We start from the raw sequence: 27216 nt of genomic DNA, 5'->3' as shown, positions 1-27216 counted from the left end.
TGGAAACGGTTTGCACTAAATGTTAGTAATCACTGCATACACCAGATGAGATATTTGTCCTTTACTATTTCAAGATAAATGATGATGAGCATCTTAGAATGAGTCACTGATGATTGTTTGTTGTGTTTTTGCTGAAGTTATCGTCATGCTGGTGCCCTGCGAGGGATCAGAAACCTACGTCAACGGCAAGCGTGTTGAGGATGCAATCCAGCTTCGTTCAGGTGGATAGAACTCATTTTTGTAAATAAAGTTGTAAATAATCTTTAAGTGTGTATTATCGTTTCATCTGCCAAGATGAAATAACCGATTTCCTAATAACTATAGATAATTGAATCCATATAAGGGGATTCTCCTTGTGCTTCCTAAGTCAGTTATACATCATGACACCCCTTGTGATGTTCTACTTTAATAAAAAAAAAAAAAAAAACACGGCAAAAACAAAAGTTGGTGCTTATACATTTACACTGTCCTTTCAGCACCGAAGGAGCAATGTCCTCACTACCCTCATGCTCTCCATGCTTATTTCTGCCACACGTGTGCCCCATCTTCTTTCAGGTAATCGTATCATTATGGGAAAGAACCACGTGTTCCGGTTCAACCACCCAGAACAGGCCAGAGCTGAAAGGGAGAAGACACCGTCTGCCGAAACCCCTGTTGAGCCGGTGGACTGGACCTTTGCTCAGAGAGAGCTCCTGGAGAAGCAGGGCATCGACATGAAGCAGGAGATGGAGAAACGGTACGCAATCCATCCTGATAGCAATATTTAAAGGCATTTCTCGTAGTGTCAGTGGTCTGATTTGTTTCAAATATGAATTGTGTGATGTATTTCACAATATGTTTTACTCATGTATGATATAGGCTCACTGAGATGGAGATCTTGTACAAAAAGGAGAAGGAAGAAGCAGACCAGCTTCTGGAGCAACAGCGACTGGTGAGTTCAAATATGTTGGAATTGAATCAAACCCACTTTGTGAATTTTATGGCCTCAGTCTGTTTTCTGTAATCGTCATGTAGACAAATAAGTAGTAGCTGCAGAGTGGGATTAGCAGATATTAAGTCATACCTTATTTGATGTTCTGTGTGTGATTTTTGAGTGAAATTATGGAATCTTTCAGAAATGGATTTCAAAGTTAAAGCATGTTTTTTTATGGCCAATTACATTTAGAATGCCAGTTTTTGTTTTTTGGATTTCACGTGGTCAATTTAAATCTGACAAGTACTAATTCTCACTCTGAGCTCTGACACCTTTGAGGTGTGTGTGTGTGCGCGTGCGTGCGTGTATGTATGTGCGTGTGTTTGAGAGACACTTTTATTCTTGGCGCATGTCTGTTCTTCTTGCATGGAAGTTTTTCTGGTTTGGGACGGACGAGCTTTTACTTGCCCTCCTCTTGAGTTTTAACTGATTTTTCTGTAGCAGTTTGATTGAGTGAGAATTAGACTATAAAGCTTTCCCCTTTCCAAATCCCTGTTTTCACTTTTCTTGTGTCCTCTATAGTGGATCTGAATCTTGCAAAACAGCATCCTACAGTTTAAGCTGAATTGATATTAAGATCAAAATTCTTTTTAAACCCATATTGAATATTGGTCAGTATTGAAACACAATAATGCTGCGCTGCTTTTGCACGGTTCATGTTAATAGCATGTTTTCTTAACTCCTTCAGTACTGGTTCTGGACTAAGTTGCAGTGTTTGCTGTTGAGCTGGTCAACTTTGAAGTGGCTGTTGATTTGCTTGGATTAGACTTCTACTCTAGTTTTCTTGCTCTGTTTTGTCCTGAGTTTCATCTCTTCAATGCAGTTGCTGACATGTACAATGCATTGTGATAACAAAAAAAATCCTGCTGTAGTTTTTTGACAGATAGTGACAATGTGGTTTCTCATTGACTTCTTTGGCTACCTCTGTTTGCTAGCCTTTCCTGGCATCTGTGTAGCACACTGAGGACATGGGTCAACAACAGAGTTAGCACTGCTTACAGCTGAATCAGTGAATCACAGACCTCTTCCATACTCTGGTGGTTTTATGTGCAGAGCTACAGGCGTAGGGTTCAGACTCCCAACATGTGCAATTCTAGTCATAGATACAGTATCATACACAAGACCTGAATTATATGTACCAAATGGTTGTGATCTGTAATGTACTTTGTCTACAAAAAAAAAATGAGAAACTGCATTTTTTTCCAACTAACATCTTTCTTGTAGTGGATTAACACTTACCCTCACTTCTGCCTCTCCTCTCTCTACTGGCTTTCTGATCAACTGCAAGAACACTCTGTCTTCTAACTTACCACTAATACTAAAGCCACTCAAACCTTCTGGACTAAAGGGGGAAAGCTCCAAAATCCATCTACATGCATGCCACTGTAGGATGTGTTCGGATCCAGCTTTCAAATCGCAAAATTTTCAATTAAGAAGAGGAATATCACAAAATAGTACAGATGTGCTCCAATCAGCAACTATCCTCTATTGATATTTCTTTTCTAATCATAATAGACATGCTTTGCCTTTACTTTTAATATCAATATGCAACATTGGGAACAATATTACAGCTGATATCCCCATCTCAGAGATGTGAAAAGCCTTGTTTTTACAACAAGTGACAGTTGTAATGAAGGTAGATTTATTCATATCCCTGTCACAATTTCAGTAGAGAAAATATGACAACGACAAACTGACAAGAAAGTCAATGGAAGCCACTGTTTGTTGGATTTTCATTTGTTCTTCTATCTTTATTTTGAACAATATTCTGGGAATGTGCATATTTCTGGGAACTGCATGTTGCCATACATCTTGTATAGCAATGATGTATGCAAACTATTTAGATAACATAGTCAGAGTGTAATAGTGGACTGACTCTCAAAATTCTGAACTGTCTAAGCGAAGAATTATATTCTGATGTAACTTTGACCTTACTCATGGTTGAAGTTCCCATGTTGCATATTCATACCTTTATTCATTCTTTAAAAAAAAAACAAAAAAAACATCCTTTCATCCTCTCTTTGATTTCCCATTTTAATTTCTCCTTTTTTGGGAACCATTTGGTTTGTTTCCTGTGTTGTTTTCTCAAGGATGGAGACTCTGATAGTGGGGATGACTCTGATAAGAGGTCTTGTGAAGAGAGCTGGAGGCTGATCACTTCCTTGAGGGAAAAGCTGCCCCCCAGCAAGCTACAGACCATAGTGAAAAAGTGTGGACTCCCCAGCAGTGGGAAGAGACGAGAGCCAGTTAAAATGTACCAGATCCCTCAGCGGCGCCGCATCACCAAGGACTCCAAGTGGGTAACCATCTCTGACCTGAAGATCCAGGCAGTCAAAGAAATCTGCTATGAAGTGGCGCTGAATGACTTCCGCCACACACGGCAGGAAATTGAGGCACTGGCCATTGTGAAGATGAAGGAGCTCTGTGCAAGCTACAGCAAGAAGGACCCCAACGAGCGGGACTCGTGGAGAGCGGTGGCACGGGATGTTTGGGACACAGTCGGGGTTGGCGATGAGCGCATTGAGGATGTCATCACCAATGGTTCTCGACCAGGAGGGGTTGTCATGGATGACCTAAAAGTGCACATAGATAAACTTGAGGACATCTTGCACGAGGTGAAGAAACAGAATAACATGAAGGATGAGGAGATCCGTGCTCTCAGGAACAAGATGGTTAAAATGGAAAAAGTTCTTCCACTCATCACCCCAGAGGGACAAGAAAAGCCTCCTAGCATGGCCACCTCTACTAGTGCTGCCATAGCTCCAAGCCCTCGAGAAGCAAAACCTCCTGTTCCCCCAAAGCCTGATGCAGAGGATGTAGATTCACAAACATGCGAAAGTGCAGGAGATGACTCTACCCTAAGGCGAGGGGGCCACATACGCTGGATGCGTCAAGAGCAGTTACGCCTCAAGAACCTTCAGCAACAAGAAATCTCCAAGCAGCTCCGCCGGAATACCGGACCACATCGCTTTATTCCTCCAGAAGACCGCAAGCTACGCTTCCCTTTCAAAAGTAACCCGAAGCACCGCAACTCATGGAGCCCTGGTACTCATATCATAATTACAGATGAGCAGGTCATTGAGCTAAAGGTGCCTAAAGAAGCGGTCGCGGAAGAAGGAGAAATCGAGGCTGAAGAAGGAGTACAATCTAGAGAACAGATGGCTGCTTCAGTTATTCAGATCACTCCCCCATTGCAAAGCCCATCAGTCCAGCACAGGAGCAAAGACTTGGAGCAAGGTTTAAGCCAGGGTCACAGACATAACCATAGGAACAACCAACATCAGCAGCCCCATGAACGAGGCCGCAGCAACTCTTTTAATCACCGCCAGCGGCCCTCTGGCTCCATGGAGTCATTGCAGCAGTCTGAAAGCAATAGGAGGCATACGCAGGCTTTCTATCAGCCCCGCCACCATCAGAACCAGCCGGCACATCTCCAGCCACACCATCAACAGCACCCTTGCCACTATAATAGCATGATGTACACAGATGGCAGATTCAATGGCTACCAGCAGTACCACCACAATGACCACGCCAACCATCCAATCAACTTTCAGGCACCTCCGCGAATGCGCAGGCAAATGTCTGCTCCTAATCTAAAAGCCAGCAGAGAGACGACAGTCTGAGTGGGACTCGTGGAATGAGGAACTAGTTCGATATACTTTTAGTAGGCAAACACATTACAGATCACAACAGTTCACAATCATGTGAGACGAACAGCTAAAACTGACTGTGACTTTTGCACTTGATCATTGTGTCCTTGGTTCACCCAAAAGTATTGTATTGTATAAAAAAGACATTTTATCATCATCATCATCATCATCATCATTTATGCCGTTTTATCAGTTTTTGCCGCATTGTGTGCACTGTCATCACTAGTGTTGGGAGAGCTGTCATAAGGAATTGAAGCCAACAGATGATAAAGGGACTTTTTTTTTTTTTTTTCAAGAAAAGGCATGCCATACCGACTCTTTTCAATTTTCAACATGTGCGACAATTCATCAATCATGCTTTGATTTGCCAAAATTATCTTCATGGCTGAATTTCTGAGTTTACATCTGTGCCATTTTAGTATTAGTATTGATTTATGATGAATGTTTTTAGCCACTACAGTATAAACACATTGAGGTGTCTAATTTTCATTTAGACTTTTGTTGTTGTTGTTGTTGTTGTTGTTGTTGTTGTAGCCCAAATTAGGAACATAAAAACACTCAATATTTATTTCTTTCAATGTACCATGTAACTGATTGTTAGGATGGAAGAATCGGTTCTCTTTGCAATTTTACATTTTGTGTTGTACCTCAAAACATTTCTTGTCATAAATCATCATTGGCCTAGATCCGGAATCAGAAGACCAGTATGATTGATTATGGGATAACTTGATGCACTACTTGATTGTGTGACTGCCTTTTCAATAGACTGAAATAGTGGTCAAAGACAGTAGTATTCAAAAAGTGCCTTTTTATGCACTGACTGCATTAATCCTGCTGTGCGACATTTTTCTTTCCCTTCTTTTTAATTCAGAACTCGTGCACAAGGGTTCAGCTAACATTTGCAAAGGAAACCTCATGACTTATCTAACCAAACTAACTTTTTATTAATAACATACTGATTTATTCAAATTCTTAGAAAGCCACTTAATCTTTGAAGCTTAAATTTTCTTTTTTTGATTTATTTCAAATATATAACTGCCACCTGCTTGTATTTCAGCATTTTGCACTTCCTCAAGTCATAAATATGCTGTAGAATTAGTTAAGACACATTTTAATGTTAAGCAATAAGTTACTCTCCACTAAAAAAACCCTTACAAATTAGCCACCTTTTTTATATTGGTATGTTTCTATCCAGAATGATTTGATGAGTGATTCTCTCAGAGCCCTGTAGTTTACTAAAGACCCTGTCAAATATATAAATCACTGTGCTGAAATGCTAGGAAACACAACATTTTATCAGAGTTTCACAGTAACCAGTCCAGCATGTTCAAAATCATTTCCCTTTTCTTCCTGTATAGTCCACACATCAAGAGCTGAGCCTTAAAGTTGCATTCTGGGTTTGTGGTTCACTGAGTAAGCACAGAGTTCACCGTGTTTCAATTGGATGTCCTACAGACTGTTGTCATGGTTCCCAAAGACTCGCCTTAAAAAATGTTGGAGGGAGGACGAGGACTTGAAGCGTTTGCATAATGTCATTTGGGAGAACTCTCCATGTCAAAGGAGATTTTGAGGACTGCCTCGGTTTAGCTGCATGAAATGCCACATGCTCTCACATCCTGGATACGTCAGATTGGTGGTCCATGAAATCAGTCGTCCACGTCGGGTTTTTCTGTTTCTGTCTCTGTGCTTTACCTGATGCGTATTTGAATAAGCAGCGAGTCTGCTTGTCAATCTGTCTTTGCCTTGCTGCATTCGTAGCTTTAAAAGAGCCCATTAATTATTACATTTCAATACCAGATGGCCTTCAAATCATTTAAGAGAAGCAGAGACACTCAGCAGCATGGGAGAGACCTTTGAGGACTATCAAAAAAATGAATGATGAAATGATTTCCTGTGTTTTCTACTATTAGTTTTGACAGTATATATTCTGCCTTACTATGCTGTAACAAAACCAAATGATATAGTGACATATGCAAGTCTAGCCTTTCCACCCTATGCCTCATGACCTTGACTATCTTAGCATGCAATAGCTTACACTTCTTCATGCCTAATAGATGCTCCATTAACACGTGTTATTTAATGTATGCACTAGTGGTGCTGATGGTGACCGGGTAAGCTGGAACGTATACAACATCAAATGGACAATGTACAGTGTACTGTTCTTTTGAAATATACATACTCTGTGTCAGTGTTGGGTCTCAGTTCAAAGTGTCTGAGTGTTGTGCGTCTGCTTTCTGAATTTGCAGTATCAAGTGCCTCCTTGTGGCTCTGTACCATGTTGTGTTGCTCCTTAATCAAGCACTTTGTGCAAACATACAGTAAACATGTGAACAACTGTGTTCACAGGTTAAAAAAAAAAAGAAAAGGAAGCATATACTGAATCCCTGTGTTGCTGGAGGTTTATTTTCAAAGTATGACTGAAATAAAATGACATGCTCCAAGTGCAGTTATTTGTTATAGTATATGGGTGGTATTTGTTTTTATACTGCTGTTGAACCAGTTTAGAGACAGAATCAGATCCCTACACACATGCACTACACAGGAGTGAGCATATGAGACAGCCGTTTTTAAAACATTGAAAGTAGTGAAAGTAGAACAGATTTTTATTCTTACAAGTTGCAGAATACCTATCATTCAATACTACATCATGACAATGTCCCACATTTAGATTTCCTGACATTTACCTCATTCCAGTAGCATGCCTTTTGGCATTAAATAAAGCCCTTTCCATCTTTATTTATTTATTTGAGTATATAGATATTCATGTTTTTAAAATGCTCCAAGTACAATATATTTACAAGGTGTATTATGGTATTTGTTGTGTCACAACAGCAGCCCCACGCAGATTCTGTAACGACATTCAGTAAAACTTGCTTACTGGATTTCCAAAGATTGTCTGAAGGGAGAGAATTCAGCTTTTAGCTTGTTGGTAGGAACTCAGCAGGAAGGAGGTTAACGGCAAATGAAAAGGCTGCATTGTCTTCCCACAAGACACTGAACAAACAGGATGAGGTCATCGGGACCACAGCCTGTCCTGCTCTGATGATGATGGCGCCCCTCATTGGATTACAGTTGACTCAGCTTCTACCAACACCTCTCATCTTCCACTCTCGCCTTTTCTCTCCAAATAGAAGTTCGTTCATTGTTTCATGAAATTTCATTTCCAGGACATTGTGTTTTAATTTTAGAAGAAAAAAAAAACAAAACTCAATGACAAGTAGAAATTAGTATTTATTATTCGCTTATTATTAACTTTTTTGAACAGAGCTCCTCAATTATTTCTGCTTTCTAGTTTTGGATTGAGTCTTAAGTTTTATCAGTGACAGCAGACGTGAATTTTATAAATATTATTGATTTTAAAAATGGAGAAGGTGTAGTAAACCTGATAATCCTGTGTGCTGGGTTGAAATGTGGTGAGACGGCTGGCTGAGCTCACCTGGTGCTGCGGCTGATGGACAGTTGTCCATGTTCTCTGTCCCCTGTGTGTTGGTGTCCAGGTGTACGAGAGCAAATTGCAGGAACTTCAGAAACAGGTGGAGACTATTTCTCTGGTAGCCGAGACACCGGATGAAGAAGAGTTGGAGGAGGAAGAGGAGGAGGAAGGTGTGTACTGTGAATCTTCAGTCCTGCAGATATTTCTGTACTTCCTGTATTTAAGCCCAAAAATTATAGAAATCTAAAAATGTTTTCTTCCACATTTTCTGTCCAGAGCCCAAACTACTGGGATGTGCGTATAGTATCTTCAGTTTTATCATCAAAAGAATGTAGTATCAACTTCATTCAGACTAATTAAAATCCGTTAATATCACCATACTAATTACTCATTCAGGGTCAAACTAGTCCATGAGTAATGAATCCTCTAATTCCTTTGAAATACAGCCTACTGCTAATCATAAAGAAACATTTTACTTGAAGTCTAAAGGACCATACTCACAGTTTTTCATGTTGAAGCCCATCAACCACAATCAGCCTGTAATTAACCAGCAGCAAGGTTCCAAAGCAAGCAGCCTTTCAACGTGAGCTTTCTCAAACGAGCCGCTGGCTTCCATGGTTTTCAGAACAGCATGACAGTGAACTCACAGAATCTTACCACAGTAAACACATTTTCACCAAATAAGGACAAATGCACTCTTTTGCCCTCATGTTTACAAAAATATTCTCTGGAATAAAGCTGTTAATCAAGTAGAGAGTGCTGATCATGTGTTCTGAATTTGAAATGGTGATGAGGTGAAACTTTTCTTTGCATCTGGATGATGGACTGTGGCTTTATACAAGAAACAGCTCATTTTCCACATTTGCTGCCTGTTGGTCTGTTGGTCCTAAAGCAGCTGGATTCAACTTCTACTTCAGCTTCTTGAACACATTACATCAGAAAGGGTTTCAGCACAGTCACTGCTTGCTAGAAATACTGACTTAAAATAAAGGTGACAACACTTGATGGATCACCTAAAACTGCAGGCAGTAATGTAAAGCACAGTAGATTTGTGGTTGGGCTAAAACAAGTAAAACTGGTATGATCCTGTTTGGTTTTATGTGCGTTTGCTTTGTGCGTGTGTTTATGTATATATAAGCATGTTAACGTCACCTCTGTGTGCTGTCTCCCTGCAGTGCCGTGGACTCAGCATGAGTTTGAGTTGGCTCAGTGGGCCTTCAGGAAGTGGAGGTACCATCAGTTCACCTCCCTCCGTGACCAGCTGTGGGGAAACGCCGTCTACCTGAAGGAGGCCAACGCCATCAGTGTCGAGCTCAAGAAGAAAGTCAGTAAAAATTTCTCGGTTGACTTGATTGTAGTTTAGCATTGGTTGAGGTCAGGTTTTTTTTGGCGTAGAGGGTACAGAAAAACCCATAAAAGATGACACAAAATGAGTGCTCCTAAATGAGTCAAAAAACAAACTGTCCTCTAAAAGCGTACTCTCCTGGAAGCCACATTAAGACCCTCATAGCGATCAGGTTCGGCTGCGAAGCGAGACAGCATGATGATGTCATGAAAGGCATCAGAGGATTGACTGATTCAGCCCGTGATGCTGACGATGTATTAAACTGGGATCTCAGTGTTTTTAGATAATGCAGAAGGGTGTTTTTTAAATCATCCAGAGCCGGGTGTTGACTCATTGTCACATAGAGAAATGACATGTTATGAATCAAAAGCTGGTCTGCTTTGGTCCACCTTCCCCATCAGGAGACCAGTGTAATTTATATTGTTGTCCAGTTTGAGCCACTGGCGATAGGTCATCTATCACAAAGACATTTTCAGATTTCACATTTTATTCCTCTGTGATTTATGTCCACTGTTGTTAACTGGTTTAGCATTTTGCCCCCAGAGGATGCTGGGAAGAGAGGGACCACAAAATGGAGGGTTGTATAGATTTGTTTGACCTTTCAACCTTGCCGTATGGTCCCTGGTGTATCTGCAGTAAAACAGAACAGGCTACAAAAGACAGTGAGACAGCAAATCGTGAATAAAAGGTTCAAAGTCCGGATCCTGATCAGAGTGGATTCTCATGCTAGATTTTTGTTGTTGTTTTTCTTGACCTTGTTTGTCGTCCTTCTGTTGTTCTCTTCCCAACCACCTCTCCCATTTTTCAGGTCCAGTTCCAGTTTGTCCTGTTGACAGACACGCTGTACTCTCCGCTGCCCCCCGAGCTCCTGTCGCCAGAGCCAGAGAAAGAGCGCGACTCCAGGCCTTTCCCCCGCACCGTGGTAGCCGTAGAGGTTCAGGACCTGAAGAATGGAGCCACACACTACTGGTCCCTGGATAAACTCAAGTAATGCCCCTTCCACACTGTAAACTAGCTCTGGTTTTAGCTAGATTTGTTGTTAGACTGACATCTAGCTGCATCCCTTCCTTCCAGCCATTACATGAGCCGTATATCCTCTGTTTGCTTCTCATTAATGTTAAGTGCACTCTGTCGTCATTTGCAGGCAGAGGCTGGACCAGATGAGAGAGATGTACGACCGTGCTGGAGAAATGGCCTCCACGAACCAGGAGGAGGGTGAGGGCACTCTGACAGGAAATGATCCCTTCTATGACCGCTTCCATTGGTTTAAACTTGTGGGAAGGTATGTATCGCAACTGCACAAGAACTACGTACAATACTGCATGTGTGACTGTTGTTAAGTGTGTGGACCCTGTTTGCTGTGGTGGTTTTGGCCTGCTCGAGTTCTTAGTTACACATTTAGTCTTTGTGGTTATCTGATTCAATATAGCCGCTTTTGTGATCTATTTATTTAAAATGGGTGCATTCGTTTATTTCCATTCCATGTTTCATCTTCATGGTCAATTTATGTCACACAGATTGCATTTTTTCATTCAAGTCACGTGTGTCAGTGATTTCACATATTTTGGCATCTTGATTTATTGTTTATCTCTGGTTTTATTTTTATTTTTTTCTCATCATAAATCTGTTTTTTTTTATTGTCATGCTCATAATTTGATGTTACATTTGTGTTTTTTTTGTGCTCTTGAGTTCATGTCACTTATCAGCATTCATTTTTGTATTTGTTCATTTTATTTGACATCACATTTTGAATTGTCTTTTTTTTTATCCTATATTATGTCATTTTCTTTTATCCTTTGCATCATTGTTCTGTGTCTGTTGCCACTCTCATGTTGATATTCCTTCCAGTTCACACAAAAGCAAACACAACAGCATAGTGGATTTGGATAAAGTGGAAATTTGCCGCATTTTGTATTTTATCCTCTTTCAGCCAGCATACATTAGAAGCTTTATACGTTAATCCTTTTAAAGTGGCATTTCATTTTGGTATAAAATAGTCCTGTTTCTATAAACTGCTGCTGTGACACTTGGCAGCTTCTTGTAATACCTGCCTCTGTTGCCTTTTCAGCAGCTTCAAAGTCTCAATTGATTTGACGTAGCTAATCATATCATTAGGTAGAAAAAAGTGAGCATGTGCCATCTTTACAATGAATGTACAGCTAATGTTGGGTCAAATGATACAAAAGCATGTTATGTTTTTATGTGATTTGATTTTATTTGTTGTAGAAAACTACCATTTGTGAAAAAACGAAGCCAAAGTGAAATATCACCTCTGAGCCATACTGAATGCGCTGCAGTGGCCTGTTTAACTCTTCTGTCACTCCGCTGTTACCTTTCCTTGGTTCTTGCCACTGTCCCCAAACTACCAAACCTCTCAGTTCCCCCATCTTCCACGGTTGTGTCAATGAGCGCCTGGCCGACCGCACGCCCTCGCCCACCTTCTCCACCACCGACTCCGAGATCACCGAGCTGGCGGACGAGCGCCAGAGCGAGATGTCTGACTTGATTGACGATGAGGCGTTTGTGGACGACACCAGCTCGGATGCCGGCACAGAGGAAGGCTCGGACATCTTCAGCGACGGCCATGACCCCTTCTATGACCGCTCCCCCTGGTTCATCCTGGTGGGAAGGTTGGTGACTGCCAGTGGCCTTCCCAGATCCCCCACACACAGGCTGGGACAGTTTGTGGCAGATGCTGGCTTTTGTAGTGTAGTTAATTTGTGATTACACAGATATAGAGCAAAGTACACCAGAGGGAGGGAAGTAATACAGATTAATGAGTGCAGGTGAGGAAAAAACAGCATCATGGTAATATTTATTAAAATACATTTCATAGATGAATTCTTGATCAGTATATGTTGAAATAGATGATCATAGATGGTCGGACAACAACAGGCCTCAGTAGGTATTAACGCAGCCGTATGTAGGATATAAGAGATAATCTTATGTATTCTTTTGGTACCTAGCAAACAGAGTCTTAAAAAGCAAATACATTAAGCAGATTGCTTATTAATTATCAGTAAAGCCCTCCTCGGTGAAGGAATAATTTTAGAATCAGATCATGTATTCACAGCAGCTTTGCAGAGATAAATTGGACCAGTTTTGGACTTAATGTGATTAGTCATACTTCTGTGCTCACAGGCCTCCTTTGTACGAGTTACTTTTAATTTAGTCTCAGTTCCTAAAAATTGAAAAGGCGCCATCCTTTTCTCTCCACATCCTCCCCACATGATGTCTCATCCCCCGCCACCATCACTGCGCCGACTGCATTAACTCCCGTGTGTGTGTGAAGTACATGGATTTGCTGTGTCTCAGTTGATGAGCTGTCTGTCATTTCATGTTTTTTTTTAAACCTTTAAGACTTGTGTTATTTGTTTGTTTGTTTTATTTCTTACATTACATAAAACCATGTGGTTTTATAACATTGTTTTAACATTGCTCTTGGTATATGTAGCAGTTAATATTAACTCACTGGTAGTTGACAGTAATCATGCTTACTTGTATTTGTTTTAATTCATTGTCAAGATGCAATAATAAGCTGCAGCAGCATTTGAAATCACAGCACACGTTGTACCGAGGTTGTAGCGTCAGCGCTGTCAGCATCATATCTTAGTAATAAACGGCGCTTGCCAATCTCAGAATAAGACGACAGATCAATGCAGGCTCTAAGCCAAGCGGACTCTGCAGCAGACAGAACTCAGCCACCTTCGTCACTATGACTTCAGAGATTTCACAGATTGATTCGTCCGCGCCGCCTTGGCCTTGAGCCTGCAAAAGGAGGGAGAGGAGGAGGAGGAGGAGGAGAGGGGCGCCAGAGAAAAGAGTGTGTCACCAGGGGTGCAGCAAAACAAATCAAGTCGTACAAAACAAAATGTCAGTGAGCGTGTGAGTGAGAGACTAACATCGCCATAACAGGACACAATAAACCGCTCTCACAGCCTTCACTGCTGCATCCCAGGCGACCTGTCATCGCCCTGTCACACACTTCATACACTTAATAAAGTGGATGGTTTAACCTGCTGCTGATTTCAGTGCTCTGGAGCTTGTCTGGGTTTATGTTCACGTTGTTTTTTTTTTTTGCTTCTTTGGTTTGGTTTTTCTCGTCCCTTAACAAAATCGTCACTAATATTTTACTGTATGGTATCGTAGTCCTTAATATGCTAAACACTGGAAATATTTGTGCACATTATAAGATGTTTAAGTCAAAGGAGAGTTAATATAGAGCTATCAGAAAATTGTCACTGTGTGGCTAGGCAGGCATTGTTCAGTAAATGGATATCTCATTTGCTTTCAGTTGGCTTAATTAAATGCAATAGATAACACAGTAGTTATATAACAAGAAAAACTGGATTTAAGGACCGTAGCAGTCGTTCCACTCTGCACCAGAATCAGGTTTTCATGTCTCTCTGTCGTCCTTTTTTACTCTCAGAGCTTTCGTGTACCTGAGCAACCTGCTGTACCCTGTGCCACTGGTGCACCGTGTTGCCATAGTAACAGAGAAGGGCGAGGTGCGTGGTTTCCTGCGTGTGGGGGTTCAGGCTGTAGCTGGTGAGTAATTAATGATGTTCTCTAATGAGCAAGACTGTAGGGATCTTCATGCACAGGTTATATCCTGCTGTCCACTCACGTGTGATATCATCGACTGTTTATCTTATGTTTATCAAACTTTCAGGGGAACAGTACGGCTGTTATGATATAGTGGAGCAGTTCAAAACACACTTATTCATAATCAGATGTGGCACTTTTATATCTTTTTGACATTCACTCAAACCAAATAACTGGATAAATGCATGGGTTTAACGTCCTGATATCAGCATAAAAACATTTTGAAGAGCTCTCCAAAGAGAAAATGTCCTTAGATTCTCTGTGTATTCCTTTTGATGTGCTTTTGCAGATTTAGTCGGCTGTGTCTGTGATAGATCCTGATAAGAGGATGGTTTGTGTCTTTGCAGCTGACGAGGAGGCTCCAGACTACGGGTCAGGAGTTAGACAGTCAGGAACCGCCAAGATTTCCTTTGATGATGAGTACTTCAAAAAGGCAAGCCCTGAGTCAGATGAAAGTAGCTTCAGATTTGAAAACACACTTTTTTTTCCCGTGTGACAGAGAGTGGGTGTATAATATTTGGGTTAAAGTCAGCAGAAGAAGTTGTGTTTTGTTGGAGTTTCTTCTTTTCATATTTGTTTTCAATAATGAATATATGTAAGAATGGGCAAATATTGTTTTCAGCCATATTCATCCAGTATTGCACAATGATATGCATTCACACAGGTGGAGGTTTGTTTCTTCCTTTCCTCCCCACCAGCTATATGCTAATATCCTCCTCCTTCTGTCTCCTTTTTGACCAATCAGAATGACTTTCCCTCCACGGTTATGACCCGCTCTGGCTTGTCCCTGGAAGAGCTGCGCATTGTGGAGGGTCAGGGTCAGAGTTCAGAGGTCATCACACCCTCAGAGGAGCTCAACAGAATCAATGACACGGGTACGACTGCCAGACCTTCACCTCTCCACTCGTAAATTTCGACCTCTCCTCCCAATGGGAAACACACTTGGCAGATGGTCCTGTTGAACGCAAAGGAGGACTTTGAATGTGTACTTATGGAAATGAGACTAAAGCAGTTTTTCTCACGTTGTGAAGGAATGTGCACAGAGGCTATTTGACTAGTGATTTTTTTTTACCACAATTCACAACCTTGGTAATGTGCAGAAACCAGTTTAGAGCACAGAATTCATATGCAGATTGTAAAGAGCACAGTCGTCACTTTCACTAAATCACAGCATGAGTCCTCTTATCCTTCCCCTGTGGCTTTCTTCAGACCTCAAACTGGGAAACATCGCAGAGACCAAACTGAGTCTTGGAGATGGTCTGGCAGGTCAGCTGGAGGTTGGCAGCATCTTTACCTTCCGTGTAACTGTGCTGCAGGCCAACGGCGTCCCACCTGAGTATGCAGATATCTTCTGCCAGTTCAAGTGAGTCCACAATCCTCAACAAATGGAGTCTCCAGTAACTCATGTGGTGTCTTTTCTCTGGCTGTTAATATAGAGTAGTAACATTGTAAATGGAGAAATCATTACTTATGTTAGAATTGTTAACAAAGGTAATGCTGTTGAAACTAATATATGGCGTTCATGTTCTGTTAATGAAATCCTAAAAGTTATTGACACTCGCTGTCTTATGTACCAAAGAGACACTCATTTGTGATTTCCTTAGTTTCCTGCATCGTCATGATGAGGCTTTTTCCACTGAGCCTCTGAAGAACACTGGCAAAGGAGCTCCACTGGGCTTTTACCACGTCCAGAACGTGAGTGCGCGTGCGCGCGCACACACACACACACACACACACACACACACACACACACACACACACACACCTGTTCTTTAATAGCTTCATTTTAATTTTGACACCTTGTTTTCACTGTTGGAGCAGATTTCAGTCGAGGTCACCGAGTCCTTCATTGAGTACATCAAGAGCAAGCCCATCGTGTTTGAAGTGTTCGGCCACTACCAGCAGCACCCGCTTCATCTTCATGGCCAGGACCTCATCAGGTTTGTGCGGTTAATTAGAGAAACGAAGAAAATTCTTCTCTGGAGATGCAATATCACTTGAGAAAATGTTTTGTCAATGCAGTAATAATACATATTTGGTACACCATATAGATTCTGTTTGATTTTTGGAATTGCTTTTTGTGTTTTAGTCCTCCAACACCGTCAAGAAAATACTATCCTATCCCCATGCCTCTGTCTAAACCAGGTAAGCATTTTACCTAACAGTTGTTCTGCACCTGTCACCTTCATTTTATGATGTCAGCATGCCTCATATTTCCTTCCACTTTTCTCTCATTTCTCGCTTTCTCTGGATTTTTTTGTCTCCTATTTAATCGTTCTCCCACCAACCATAATCCTCTTATCCAACTCTGCCCTCCCTCTTCCACATCTCCTTTTTCACACGTCTCCTCCATTTGTGTAATATCATGCATCCAAACCCCAGACCATACCCGAAAGATAGAGTTGGTCCGCTACCTCATGAGCAGCTATGTGAATGGCAAAGTGCTGGACACGCTGTCCGAGCACGCCAACGCCCTGGCTTCCTCTGCTGTGGCCAGTCTGGAGGACGAGGCTGACCAGCTCTCGCATTTCCCATTCCTCCCAGTGTCTAATGACACTGTGCTTATTGTGCCCAGGCACCATGGTTGGTACAGCGGACACTATAGTAGCTAACAGATCAGGCATTAGATGCACCTGTGTTGTAGTGATTAGACTAGTGCTGTGCTTTGCCCCTGTGGTGCTCCGTGACTGCAGGCAGTAGCACGATAGAGCTCTGCAGTGGTTGTGTTTGCTGCACCTCGCTGCAGGTCTTTTTCGGTCCAGTCAGATCAGTCCAACCCTCCCCATGCCGTTTACAAACTGGCCTGAGCCGACTCCTTGAGGTAAATCTTCTGCATACACTGAATATTAAGCCAAATGATAAAATGAGTATTCATTATAATCACAGAAGATCATTGACATTGCTTTCACAGCATAAATCAGAATCCAGAGGCTTTATAGGTTCAGCTGCTGTCCAATTATGGTAGATTTCATGTGTAATAATGTTCATTTCAACACAAATGAATGTAGCTGTGTGCCTCAGAGATTAGCCTCTTTCAACAGGAAAATAATCCTGATGTGTGTCAGACAGCAGGGGGCTGTCAGTGGTAGTGTAATCTGTGATTTAGCCCCTCGTACCATCTCAGTACCTGCATCTGTGGGACTTTAAGAAGATGTATTACATTGCCTTTTTTCTGTGTCTATCTTATTTCAGTAGCAATGGCCCATAATGTGTTGTGATTAACACATTCTTTAAATATTGGTATCACAGTATATGTGTGTGGGCTAAAGGCTCAGTGTCCAGGGTCAGCAGTGTGTTTATGTCCCATGTCCAGCCTCCCATTCTTAATCCAATTCATACAGTTAAAATAACAATCTTGAAGATCTCTGTTTTGCTCTCTATGGCGACACCTATGGTGATAAGCAGTAATTGCAGGTATGTTTTTGGACATCACTTCCCAGACATCCTGTCAGTGACGCCTGCGTGACGTCATGTCAATCAATTAGAAGTCAGCACCATGCCTGCATAACAATTCAAAGTCCCCAGTACGCGTGACAGTGAAAAGGGAATGATGGCTTCTGAGACAGTAATTATACGCCGCTTCACACACGAGTTGAAGAGCAAGTCTGCTGCGATAGCTCCGCTTACCCTCACCAACCACTGCTGGGTGATGTAAAACTTGTCACTAAATGTCCACCACTTGTTTTTCTTTCTGGGAATACCACCACAAACACCCAGTGCATAGTACTGCAGATGCAAGGGCCTTCATCAGGAGGCCATAGGCTCAATCATCATTGTCATCAATAGATAGTGACTTACCAGAAAAATATTGCTTTATTATCTATCCATTATTTTCATGAGTTCCCAATGAAATTAAGGTAAATTGCAATTTTGATATTCAAACTGTGTGTGTGTGTGTGTGTGTGTGTGTGTGTGTGTGTGTGTGTGTGTGTGTGTGTGTGTGTGTGTGTGTGTGTGTGTGTGTGTGTGTCAGTTCCAGCCACAAAGCTGAACACCATCACAAAGTCCAACCTGGGTCAGTGTGTCAGCAAATACGACCTGCTGGTCTGGTTTGAGATCAGCGAGCTGGAGCCCACTGGAGAGTGAGTGTCCACACAAACACAGAAAAGCCTAATATGACAAGTTCAATGAAAGTTTTAGAAGCGTCAGTTTAGGACAGAGAGCCAGAGAGCAGAGCAGGGTTAATAATAAGAAGTGTAAACTGGTGGATATCTTATTTTTGAATGCAATTCATCAAATAACCTTGCAGAATAGCATGTGATGTGTTGTTTGAAGCGTCCCGTCTGAGTGTGACCTCCCTCACTCCCTCCACAGGTACATCCCAGCTGTAGTGGATCACAGTGGAGGACTGCCCTGCCATGGCACCTACCTACTGCACCAGGTACTGAAGATCGACACAGCTCCAACCAACATCGCACTTTCTTTATTGTAAACCAGTAAATAACATTTCCTCTGCCTAAGAAACATTTAGAGGCTTAATTCTGCTCTGATCCTAAGCTCTTGTCATCTGTGCTGCAGGGGATCCAGCGAAGGATCACGGTGACTCTCATCCACGAGAAGGGAAGCGAGCTCCACTGGAAGGACGTTCGCGAGCTGGTCGTGGGTGAGCGGTCGTCCCTCAGGGATTACTATTTCTACCTTTCTACAGCAAACAGGCACCAGAGACACTGCTTCCTTGTTCACACAGCAGAGTCAGTGGATAGCCTGACAATACAATATGACACCTTTCATTGTCTCAAAGGGAGCATAGTTTGTGGGTCAGTACTGGAAATATTTCTCACTGGTTCCTCAGCCCTGATTCCAGTCTGGGGACTTGTGTTTGTTTGGCTTCAGGCTGCCTCTCTCTTTAAGCAGTTTACAGTGTAGCTGTGGCTGGTGGCCAAAATAATTGCATTTCACATTTGAGACTTTCAGCTGCTGACACTTTTATCCAGAGTAAGCAGCCATGTGGTTGGAGTCTTGCCTCTGGACAATGTGACATTATGACTGCTGTATTAGCCATTTATATTCCACCAGAAGAAGCCTTTTGAGCTCTTGTGATGACAGGATGTTGACATGTTGTGCTGCTCTGTGTCTCACCAGGTCGCATCAGGAACAAGGCTGAAGTGGACGAGAGCGCCGCCGATGCCGTCCTGTCCCTCAACATCATCTCTGCCAAGAACATCAAGTCGTCCCACAACTCCAACAGGTAGCTAAAACGCCCGCACGCCTCTTAAATCCAGCGTATGTTCAGTAGACACAACATTTCAAGGTGTCAGTCCATTGATTTATTGGCACTACCTGAAGGTTTGCTGCTGACATTCTGCGCATATTCTTTTTTACACAGCAAATGTCAACTCACTTATTTTGTCATGACTGAATTCTTTTTCTCTGAGACTGTTTACAAACCGTGTCAGCCAGCATCTGTCTGTGTGTGTCCTTGTTATATTAGCTGAAGGCAGAGTGGACTCATTGCATGACCATTCCCATTTTCACTGCTGTTAATTTGCTCCATTGTCTCTGTTGCCTGACTCTCTGTGCTTCTCTCTTTTTGTCTGTGCACTCTCTTTTTCCTCCTGCTGCGGCTGGACTCTTGAATGTGCTCAGGCTTTCTATTGATAAGGATATTGATAGGTACCAGTGACCAGAGAACATAAGGCTCCTTCTGTGAAAGACCTTTATGCTTCTCTTTAGTCTGATAGATTCATAGAAATAAGTTCTCCCCACTTTGTGTTTTTGTTGGCATGTTGCATTAGGTCTGCCTATATTTCCATCAATATTTTGCGTCAATCATCCAAATTATTTATGAATGAATAAAGGCAAGCTTACATGCAAATGCAAGCCCTCTTTTTTGTATCACTTTGTGTCATGGTATGTTGATCTTCTGTGGTGCCCAGATTCCAAATGAATGCTTTCTGTCAGCTGTTATTCACTGTGTGAGTCAGTAACAACCAAGGCCATTGAGACACCAACAGGGCAGATCTTTCTCCCAGTCTGTTGGTAATAGTGCCCCCTGCTGCCAAAGACTGGAACAGCGTAAACCCTGAAAGCCTCACAAGCAGTCATTTTAAAGAGCAAGTGGACACAGATCTTTTAAACAATATGCTGTAAAATAGCAGCAAATGAATGTATTCCTTTTAGTTTATACATCTGCACATATTCCTCAAAGCCATACATATAAACCCTATATTCTGCTTGTCTGTCAGTCACACACACAGCTCGCCGTAATCGGCACATTCCTGACACTCCTGTTAACTACTGTGGCTGATCACCTTGTGTCTATTGTCAAGCTCTCACCTCGGTGTGCTTCCTCACGTCTTGTCATGATTAGGAATAAGTGTGAGGGCCACTTCAGTCACTGCACTTGTTTTCTTGTAGGTTTATAACTTCTGCTGTTTCCACACACACCCTACAATCTCTGTTGTTTGTTAAGCACTGACTGGGACTTTATAGGAGGCAAAACTATGTGAGGTCATTTGTAATTTTGTCCATTAACTGAAGATTCTTTTTTTTTTTTGTCCACCTTCAGGACTTTCTACCGCTTCGAGGCAGTGTGGGACAGCTCCCTGCACAACTCCCTTCTGCTCAACCGAGTCACTCCTTATGGAGAGAAGATCTATATGACCTTGTCTGCATATCTGGAGGTCAGGCATTGTTCTTCTGTGTTGCGCCTTTTTTGCATTGAGCTCTTTATTTCACCCCTCTGGAAGTCAGCACAGCTAATACACTCTGTGCGTCTCGTCCTCACAGCTGGACCATTGCATCCAGCCTGCTATTATTACCAAAGACATCTGCATGGTCTTCTACTCCCGAGATGCAAAGATCTCCCCTCCACGTTCCCTCAGGAACCTCTTTGGGAGTGGATACTCAAAAACCCCTGACTGGTATAAGACTTCAGATTCTAATATTGTGACCATTTCTATCACCCACAGTAAAGACAGCTGGATCACGTTATATTTACTTAAATCTCTTCTCCCGCTTCATTGCAGCAATCGAGTCACTGGCATCTACGAGCTCAGCTTGTGCAAGATGTCTGACACCGGGAGCCCAGGTGAGCAGACTCAAAATCGGTTTTAAGACAAGCTGACAGTTTATTACAAATTCTCCGAGAGCTTCATTCTCATGAGTGCTTTGGTCCTGAGCAGGGATGCAGCGGAGGAGGAGGAAGGTCCTGGACACATCAGTGGCTTATGTGCGTGGAGAGGAGAACCTGGCTGGCTGGAGGCCCAGAGGAGACAGTCTCATCGTGGAGCACCAGTGGGAGCTGGAGAAAATGGAGCAGTTGCATGAGGTGGGTCCTTGAACACTACATTCACCTGCAATCTTAAAGTGTCTTCTAACAATTGAAACAGAACTTTTATCTAACCCTGCCTGTGTCATCCATCCAGGTGGAGAAGACCCGTCACCTGCTCCTGCTGAGGGACAAGCTCGGGGATGCGCCTCCCGTTGGACCAACTCCCACCACCAAGTCCCTGAGCGAGTCGCTGTCCCCCAGCATGAGCTCAGGCACCCTGTCCACCTCCACCTCCATCTCCTCGCAAATCTCCAGCACCACCTTTGAAAGCGCCATCACGCCCAGCGAGAGCAGCGGTTATGACTCGGCCGACATCGAGAGCCTGGTGGATCGTGAGAAGGAGCTGGCTACGAAGGTGAGAGCAAAATCGCTGTTATTGTATTACTGTGACTGGAAACAGCTGCTTCTCCTCCTCCGCTGTGAACAGATCAGTCTCATCTCTGTTCTCTTGTAGTGTCTGCGCCTCCTCACACACACCTTCAACAGTGAATACAACCAAGTGGTCAACAGTATCAGTGACTGCAAGGTGAGTAATGGCCACTTCAAGTGCTCTTAACTTTATATCATACATTTTAAAATCCACTAAATTCTGCTGAATGTCAGCGGTTCTCACATAGCTGTAAAAGCAGTGAAACAGTGTGTTGAACAAATGTGTCTCGCTCTTTTTTCCTCAGCTGTCTGACATCTCACCAATGGGACGTGACCCATCAGTGACCAGCTTCAGCAGCGCCACCCTCACCCCCTCCTCCACCTGCCCTTCTCTGTCTGACTCCCGCTGTGGTTCCATAGACCAGAAGTAAACCTTTAACTCATATATTCTGTCTGAATGTCTGTCAGTGCTGGGGCCAAGCTAACTTTCATACTCAAATGTGTTGATTGAGTTTAGTGGCAGGTTGTCACCATGATGCTAACACAGTGTGCTTTGTTCCTAAGGACCCCAGAGAACAGCTCCCGTGCCTCCAGTCCCTCCTGCTCAGACTATGAAAACTTCCCGATGGTTCCCACTCTGGAGACCTCCTATCTAGCGCGGGCTGGAAAGAACGAGTTCCTCAACTTGGTGCCTGATATTGAAGAAATGAGGCCAGGGTGTGTGCCGACATGTTCACTCTTTTGCTGTTATTTAAGTCTGAGGGCTTTTCTTTTCACTTTTATGTGCAGCAATGCGATTTACAAAAAAGTCAATATGAGATGCATCTCACAGCCCCCCAAAAAGCAGATAATCCTGTTTTCCAATCCAAGCAGAAATGATGTGGCTGGATTTCAACTGCTGAACCAGGGCGGTTTCAACTGGAACAAACCTGATTTTCTTCTGCAGAAAAACATGACAGAGATTTTTAACTAATCTCTTTACTTTGCTCTTTTTCAGATCGGTCGTGTCCAAGAAAGGTTTCCTGAGCTTCATGGAGCCGCGCTCCAACTCATGGGTGAAGCACTTTGTGGTTGTGCGCCGGCCCTACGTCTTCATCTACAACAGCGACAAGGACCCGGTGGAGCGGGGTGTCCTCAACCTGTCCACAGCACAGGTGGAGTACAGTGAAGACCAGCAGGCCATGCTCAAGGTAGAGTCTCAAGTCACCAAGCATATTCCTGCATCTCAGCATCTGGTAGTCACTGCCAACAGTTGAATACTAATGTTCACACTGTATCAGGTTTATCAGCACATCCATAGGAAGCACACAGCACGTGTACAGTGATTACTCTGCTTTCAAAAACTGGCTCTTCTGCTTCAGAAACTCGTGTATGCACTTTACTGTATCTCATGGAGAACCCCAAAGACAAATATTTGACATTTTCTTTTCAGACTCCCAACACGTTTGCTGTGTGCACAAAACATCGAGGGATCCTCCTGCAGGCCAACAACGAGAAAGATATGAACGACTGGTTGTACGCGTTCAACCCTCTGCTCGCGGGAACAATAAGGTACACGTACGCACTCGTCTCACACTGACAGCTGCTCTGCACTCTGCAGGAGCTACACTCTCATCACCTGAAAATCCTGTTTCCACAGATCTAAGCTGGCGAGGAGGCGCAGTGGCCTAATGAAGAACTGAGTGAGTGGAGCGGCACACGGGAAACCACGGCTCCCAGTCTTTGTGGAGAGCCTTTGAACATACCAAGTGTTAACACTTATTAATCATTGTGATTCTTGACAGTTTTCTCTTGTAAGTAGACTTGTGGCTTAAGTCTCCTTTCATGCGACTAAAAGTTTCAGTTCCAGAGGAATTTGCCTCCCCTTCTCCCTCCAACAACCCTCTGCCAACTTAGCTTTCCTCCTCTCTATTTCTCTTCCCTTCCACCTCCTCTTCCTCCTCAGCCTTTTGTGTTTTTGTTTTATGACAATGTTTGGGTCTGATTTTTGTTCCACTTTGTTGTCATTCCCTAAGTCCCTAACTAGTAGCATGTTGTAATAGTCTACTTGTGTGTGCACGATTCTTCAGTAACTGTTCTTTCAGGCCACTGATTTTCCGTTTGCCAATCATCTGTAAGATATTCGTCTCTATCAGTGTTATTCGTCTCCAGAGAAGAGTTTTATTTTATTTTATTTTTAGTAATATGCCCGCATGATAACTGCAGCAGTCCTCAGGAGAAGGCCGGGTTTGCTTACTGGAAAAGAATTAAAACCAGTCAGATACTTAGAGTTGAAACCATGAAGGGAAAATGAACAAATCTCTCCGTGTGACCTATCAGTTTACGTTGTGCTACAGAAAGCAAGGATACTTCAAGATCTATTGCTGCTAATGAATTCATAGGTTTTACTTCTCTTTGTGAGATCTGCATTAGGCCGCTGCCTCTAGCTTCCCCTCCAACGCGTCCTAAACAGCCTTTAGAATCAAAATGTTAAGTCTGAAAAAGTTGTCCCAACTCAGCCAGACCTGAGGACAGCACTGGCTTTCCTCTGCCACCCCTGTGATACTTAGATCCCACCCCTCAGTCCGTGTACATACACCAACTCCAACCCCCGATAGTGCCGTCAGTCAGTGAGTGATTACGTCCAATCATGCATTTGTGTCAACATCAAAAATAGATGCCAACTGAAGAAACATGCAAAAATATCTGAAGATTATTCCATATCTGATCAGTGAAAATAGGAAGGATCGTTCCTGCAGGAGTAGATGATTTTCCCAAAAAACAGGGTTTCAAGGAGGCGAGGAGGAAGACACGCGTGATTTGTACATACTGTCTGTTCTGGGATCAGTGTGGTAGTTACGACTCTCATTTAAGACATTCCTCTCAGCTCCTCTAGCTCTTAGCTGTTTGTTCTCACACCGATGTGATGAGCCTCAGACCTCAAGAGAGCCTCAACATCCGCTGATATTTAGTTTAAGCGTCACGTATGTGTAATCCTGAAGACAGAGCAGAAGATGGTGAAATGGGAGGAAGAAACAGGAACGAGAATGAAGTTGCAATGCTTTAGCCTTGATGCCAGTAGTTCATTGATGAAGCTGCTAGCACATAGCCTGCAGGACAGATGATAGTCGACCCCGCGACTCCCCTCACTGTCATGCACGACAGTGAGGAGCTCACTGTCCAGCAGCACCGCAGGTTACCATGTGTTCATTCTCTGTTTGCTTTCTTGAATTCAAACCTCTTAACTCATCTAACTCTCACTGGGTTGACTTTTTTTCCCTTAATTATGAACATTGTTGTTTGTTTTTGTCATTATGCTTTTAATCATTCTGTAGGGAAGTTTTATATGAAATGTAACAGAGGGCATTTATTTCTTAATTTCTAACCAACTTTTTTGGTGTTAAACCTTATTTTGCACATTAACACATATCTATAGCAAGACAAGGGCAGATCACACATGTTGAGTCCAAGATTATTTCTGAGTATCAGGAACACGGATAAGAGCACATATCAAGGCTACACTGGATAGCTCTCTCTAGGAAAAGAAAGGTTTACTAGAAAGGAAGAAGTGGTACTAAAGGGATGACATATACTCAAAGGTTTTATTTCTGGTATTGTGTATGAAAATATTTGCTCTGTACATCGCTCTACAGCAGCCACATTTGGCTCCTGGTGAATTTCATTTTTGCTGCCTCTGTCTCCACAAATGGCACAGCTGTGAGAAGAGCAGATGGGCATTAAAAACTCTGGCCAACCAACCAGCAGTATGCCAACTGCATCATGCGAAAGGGACATTAGAGTTTAAAGGTGTTGAAACAGAGGTAGCCACCGCCTGCTACGAGCATTAGGGACATTATTGGCAACATATGTTGATCGTTTGCTGATGTAAGGACGGAAAATATTCTCGGAAATCAGAGCGAGTTCAAACTGCAGAGCGTCACTGCCCTCAGGTCAGCCAACCTGCTGGTCAGAGAAACAAAAACTTATTTCTGAGAAAATGTTTCGTCTGTCAGCAAAGCCACACATGTAATAAAATGACAATGAAAAAGAAGAAGTCTATGCACTGATCAGAGCTCAAAGTGCAACGCACCTCACATGAACCTCAGCGTGCTCCACACGTGAGATACATATCGACATGAATACCTGTCAGAGCAAACATTTTCACTTCAGTGACTAATTTGCAGAAGTATATTATTTGGGATTGTGTATTTATTGTTTGCAATGTATATATTAGTTTGCAGCTCTTTGCACATATCAATAAAAGGTTCAACTAACTGATCAAATAAAGTCTGTGCGGTTTAGTTGTTCTTCTCAGAATGAACCAAATGATGGTGTGGCAGCCTCTTCTGGTCTGAAGTGGAAGAGCGTTGAATGTACTATGAAGATGTGTGTTTTTCCATCATTAAAAAAAAACAAAAACTAAAATGTAAACCCACTGCGTCTTTTCAGGGGAGGTGAGTTAGTTAGTGCTTCCTCTTAACTAGAAAGTGGTTTGAGTGGAAGTCTGCTTTGATTTGAAGAATATTTACTCATGACACGCGCTAGCCAGCCTCTTGAATTCTAACAAATTAAAGGTGGTTTTTAACTCTTTTTTTTTTTCTTCTAATATATCAGGGAATATAATACAAAGTAGCTAGTGACATCTAAAATGACAGTATACTATTGTTTTGCTGGTGTCTTTCTTCACCTCAACACTTTTTTTTCCATTGATGCCTTTCAAACAAGACTAGCCATGATATTTCCCATCTTCCCCTCTGACAATTAATATCAGTTAACAGCATTCCCTTTGGATTTGTTCATGAAAAAAAGCGACAAACCATGACATTAACACTGTACATTATTTGTCAGACTTGTTTCATTTTCATACTTATTTTGTAAATATCTGTGTTGTATGGAGCTTGAATTAAAATGTAAATATGTTTACTGTATTTGTAATAATTATAATCCATTCGCTGTATAGCATAGATGTGTCATGCAGATATCCTAATTCTGTGTATGGTAATCTTGCACCATTGAGCTGTTTAGTGAATGAGGCAACAATAAAAGTGCAAACTGTGCATTAGCAGAACGATGCTGCCTGTCTGTATTGTCCTTTGTGCAGTTAGACTCACATCGTTACATGTTTTTACATGTTACAACTTTCCCATATTTGTGTGCTCCAGGAGCAGATTTCTGCCAGGAAATGATATCAGGAATTCGCAGAAAGTCAAATTTACTAACAGTCAATCGAAATTATGACGTAATCTCTCATAGTTTTGAAAATTATTGACCAGATAGTTGATTTAGTATGTTCTAAGTCAAACCCTGGAGTCTGGTGCAGAAAGTCAGAATTTTTTAATTATTATCTTGTAGCTTTGCAAGTCAAAATGTTGACTAATCTATCTATCTGATCACTTTGATGTCCTGTGAGCATTTCTTTTTTTTCTTGCCTTCATCCCTAACTTTGCCTTCATTTTAGGATTTTTCTGGCAGAAATGGGCTCTTAAGTGTTGACATTTTTTAAACATGTCTCCACTGTGAGGCCCTGGGCTCAGTCTATAGTAAAGGCTTGTGCACTTTCTGAAAGATTAAAATATTTCAGTAGACTTT

At 42.3% G+C, this 27216-nt stretch overlaps 1 protein-coding gene across 17 annotated transcripts in view; it reads left to right on the top strand.

Moving 5' to 3' along the window:
- Positions 1-26046, top strand: part of kif1b (kinesin family member 1B) — a 54817-nt gene extending 28771 nt beyond the window's left edge. For 6 of the 17 annotated variants that reach the window (XM_070968372.1, XM_070968367.1, XM_070968369.1 and 3 more), the window contains 32 exons: positions 138-221; positions 556-736; positions 859-931; positions 8121-8226; positions 8333-8350; positions 9232-9380; positions 10210-10388; positions 10546-10683; positions 11780-12031; positions 13831-13949; positions 14354-14439; positions 14752-14881; positions 15216-15369; positions 15611-15701; positions 15828-15946; positions 16096-16151; positions 17980-18088; positions 18321-18387; positions 18525-18609; positions 19089-19194; positions 19593-19619; positions 20515-20629; positions 20736-20869; positions 20975-21036; positions 21131-21276; positions 21374-21634; positions 21734-21805; positions 21954-22075; positions 22213-22365; positions 22646-22838; positions 23081-23199; positions 23288-26046. In XM_070968372.1, coding sequence (XP_070824473.1) covers positions 138-221; positions 556-736; positions 859-931; positions 8121-8226; positions 8333-8350; positions 9232-9380; positions 10210-10388; positions 10546-10683; positions 11780-12031; positions 13831-13949; positions 14354-14439; positions 14752-14881; positions 15216-15369; positions 15611-15701; positions 15828-15946; positions 16096-16151; positions 17980-18088; positions 18321-18387; positions 18525-18609; positions 19089-19194; positions 19593-19619; positions 20515-20629; positions 20736-20869; positions 20975-21036; positions 21131-21276; positions 21374-21634; positions 21734-21805; positions 21954-22075; positions 22213-22365; positions 22646-22838; positions 23081-23199; positions 23288-23330 — 3749 coding nt within the window. In that variant the 3' untranslated portion in view covers positions 23331-26046. The remainder of the gene's footprint in view (positions 1-137; positions 222-555; positions 737-858; positions 932-8120; positions 8227-8332; positions 8351-9231; positions 9381-10209; positions 10389-10545; positions 10684-11779; positions 12032-13830; positions 13950-14353; positions 14440-14751; positions 14882-15215; positions 15370-15610; positions 15702-15827; positions 15947-16095; positions 16152-17979; positions 18089-18320; positions 18388-18524; positions 18610-19088; positions 19195-19592; positions 19620-20514; positions 20630-20735; positions 20870-20974; positions 21037-21130; positions 21277-21373; positions 21635-21733; positions 21806-21953; positions 22076-22212; positions 22366-22645; positions 22839-23080; positions 23200-23287) is intronic. The other 11 variants (XM_070968374.1, XM_070968368.1, XM_070968370.1 and 8 more) reach the window with 4 other exon arrangements.
- Positions 26047-27216: the final 1170 nt, after the last annotated feature.

Source organism: Chaetodon trifascialis, chromosome 8 (assembly GCF_039877785.1).
Source record: "Chaetodon trifascialis isolate fChaTrf1 chromosome 8, fChaTrf1.hap1, whole genome shotgun sequence".
NCBI lineage: Eukaryota > Metazoa > Chordata > Actinopteri > Chaetodontiformes > Chaetodontidae > Chaetodon > Chaetodon trifascialis.
This window is presented reverse-complemented; position numbering and strand designations above follow the sequence as displayed.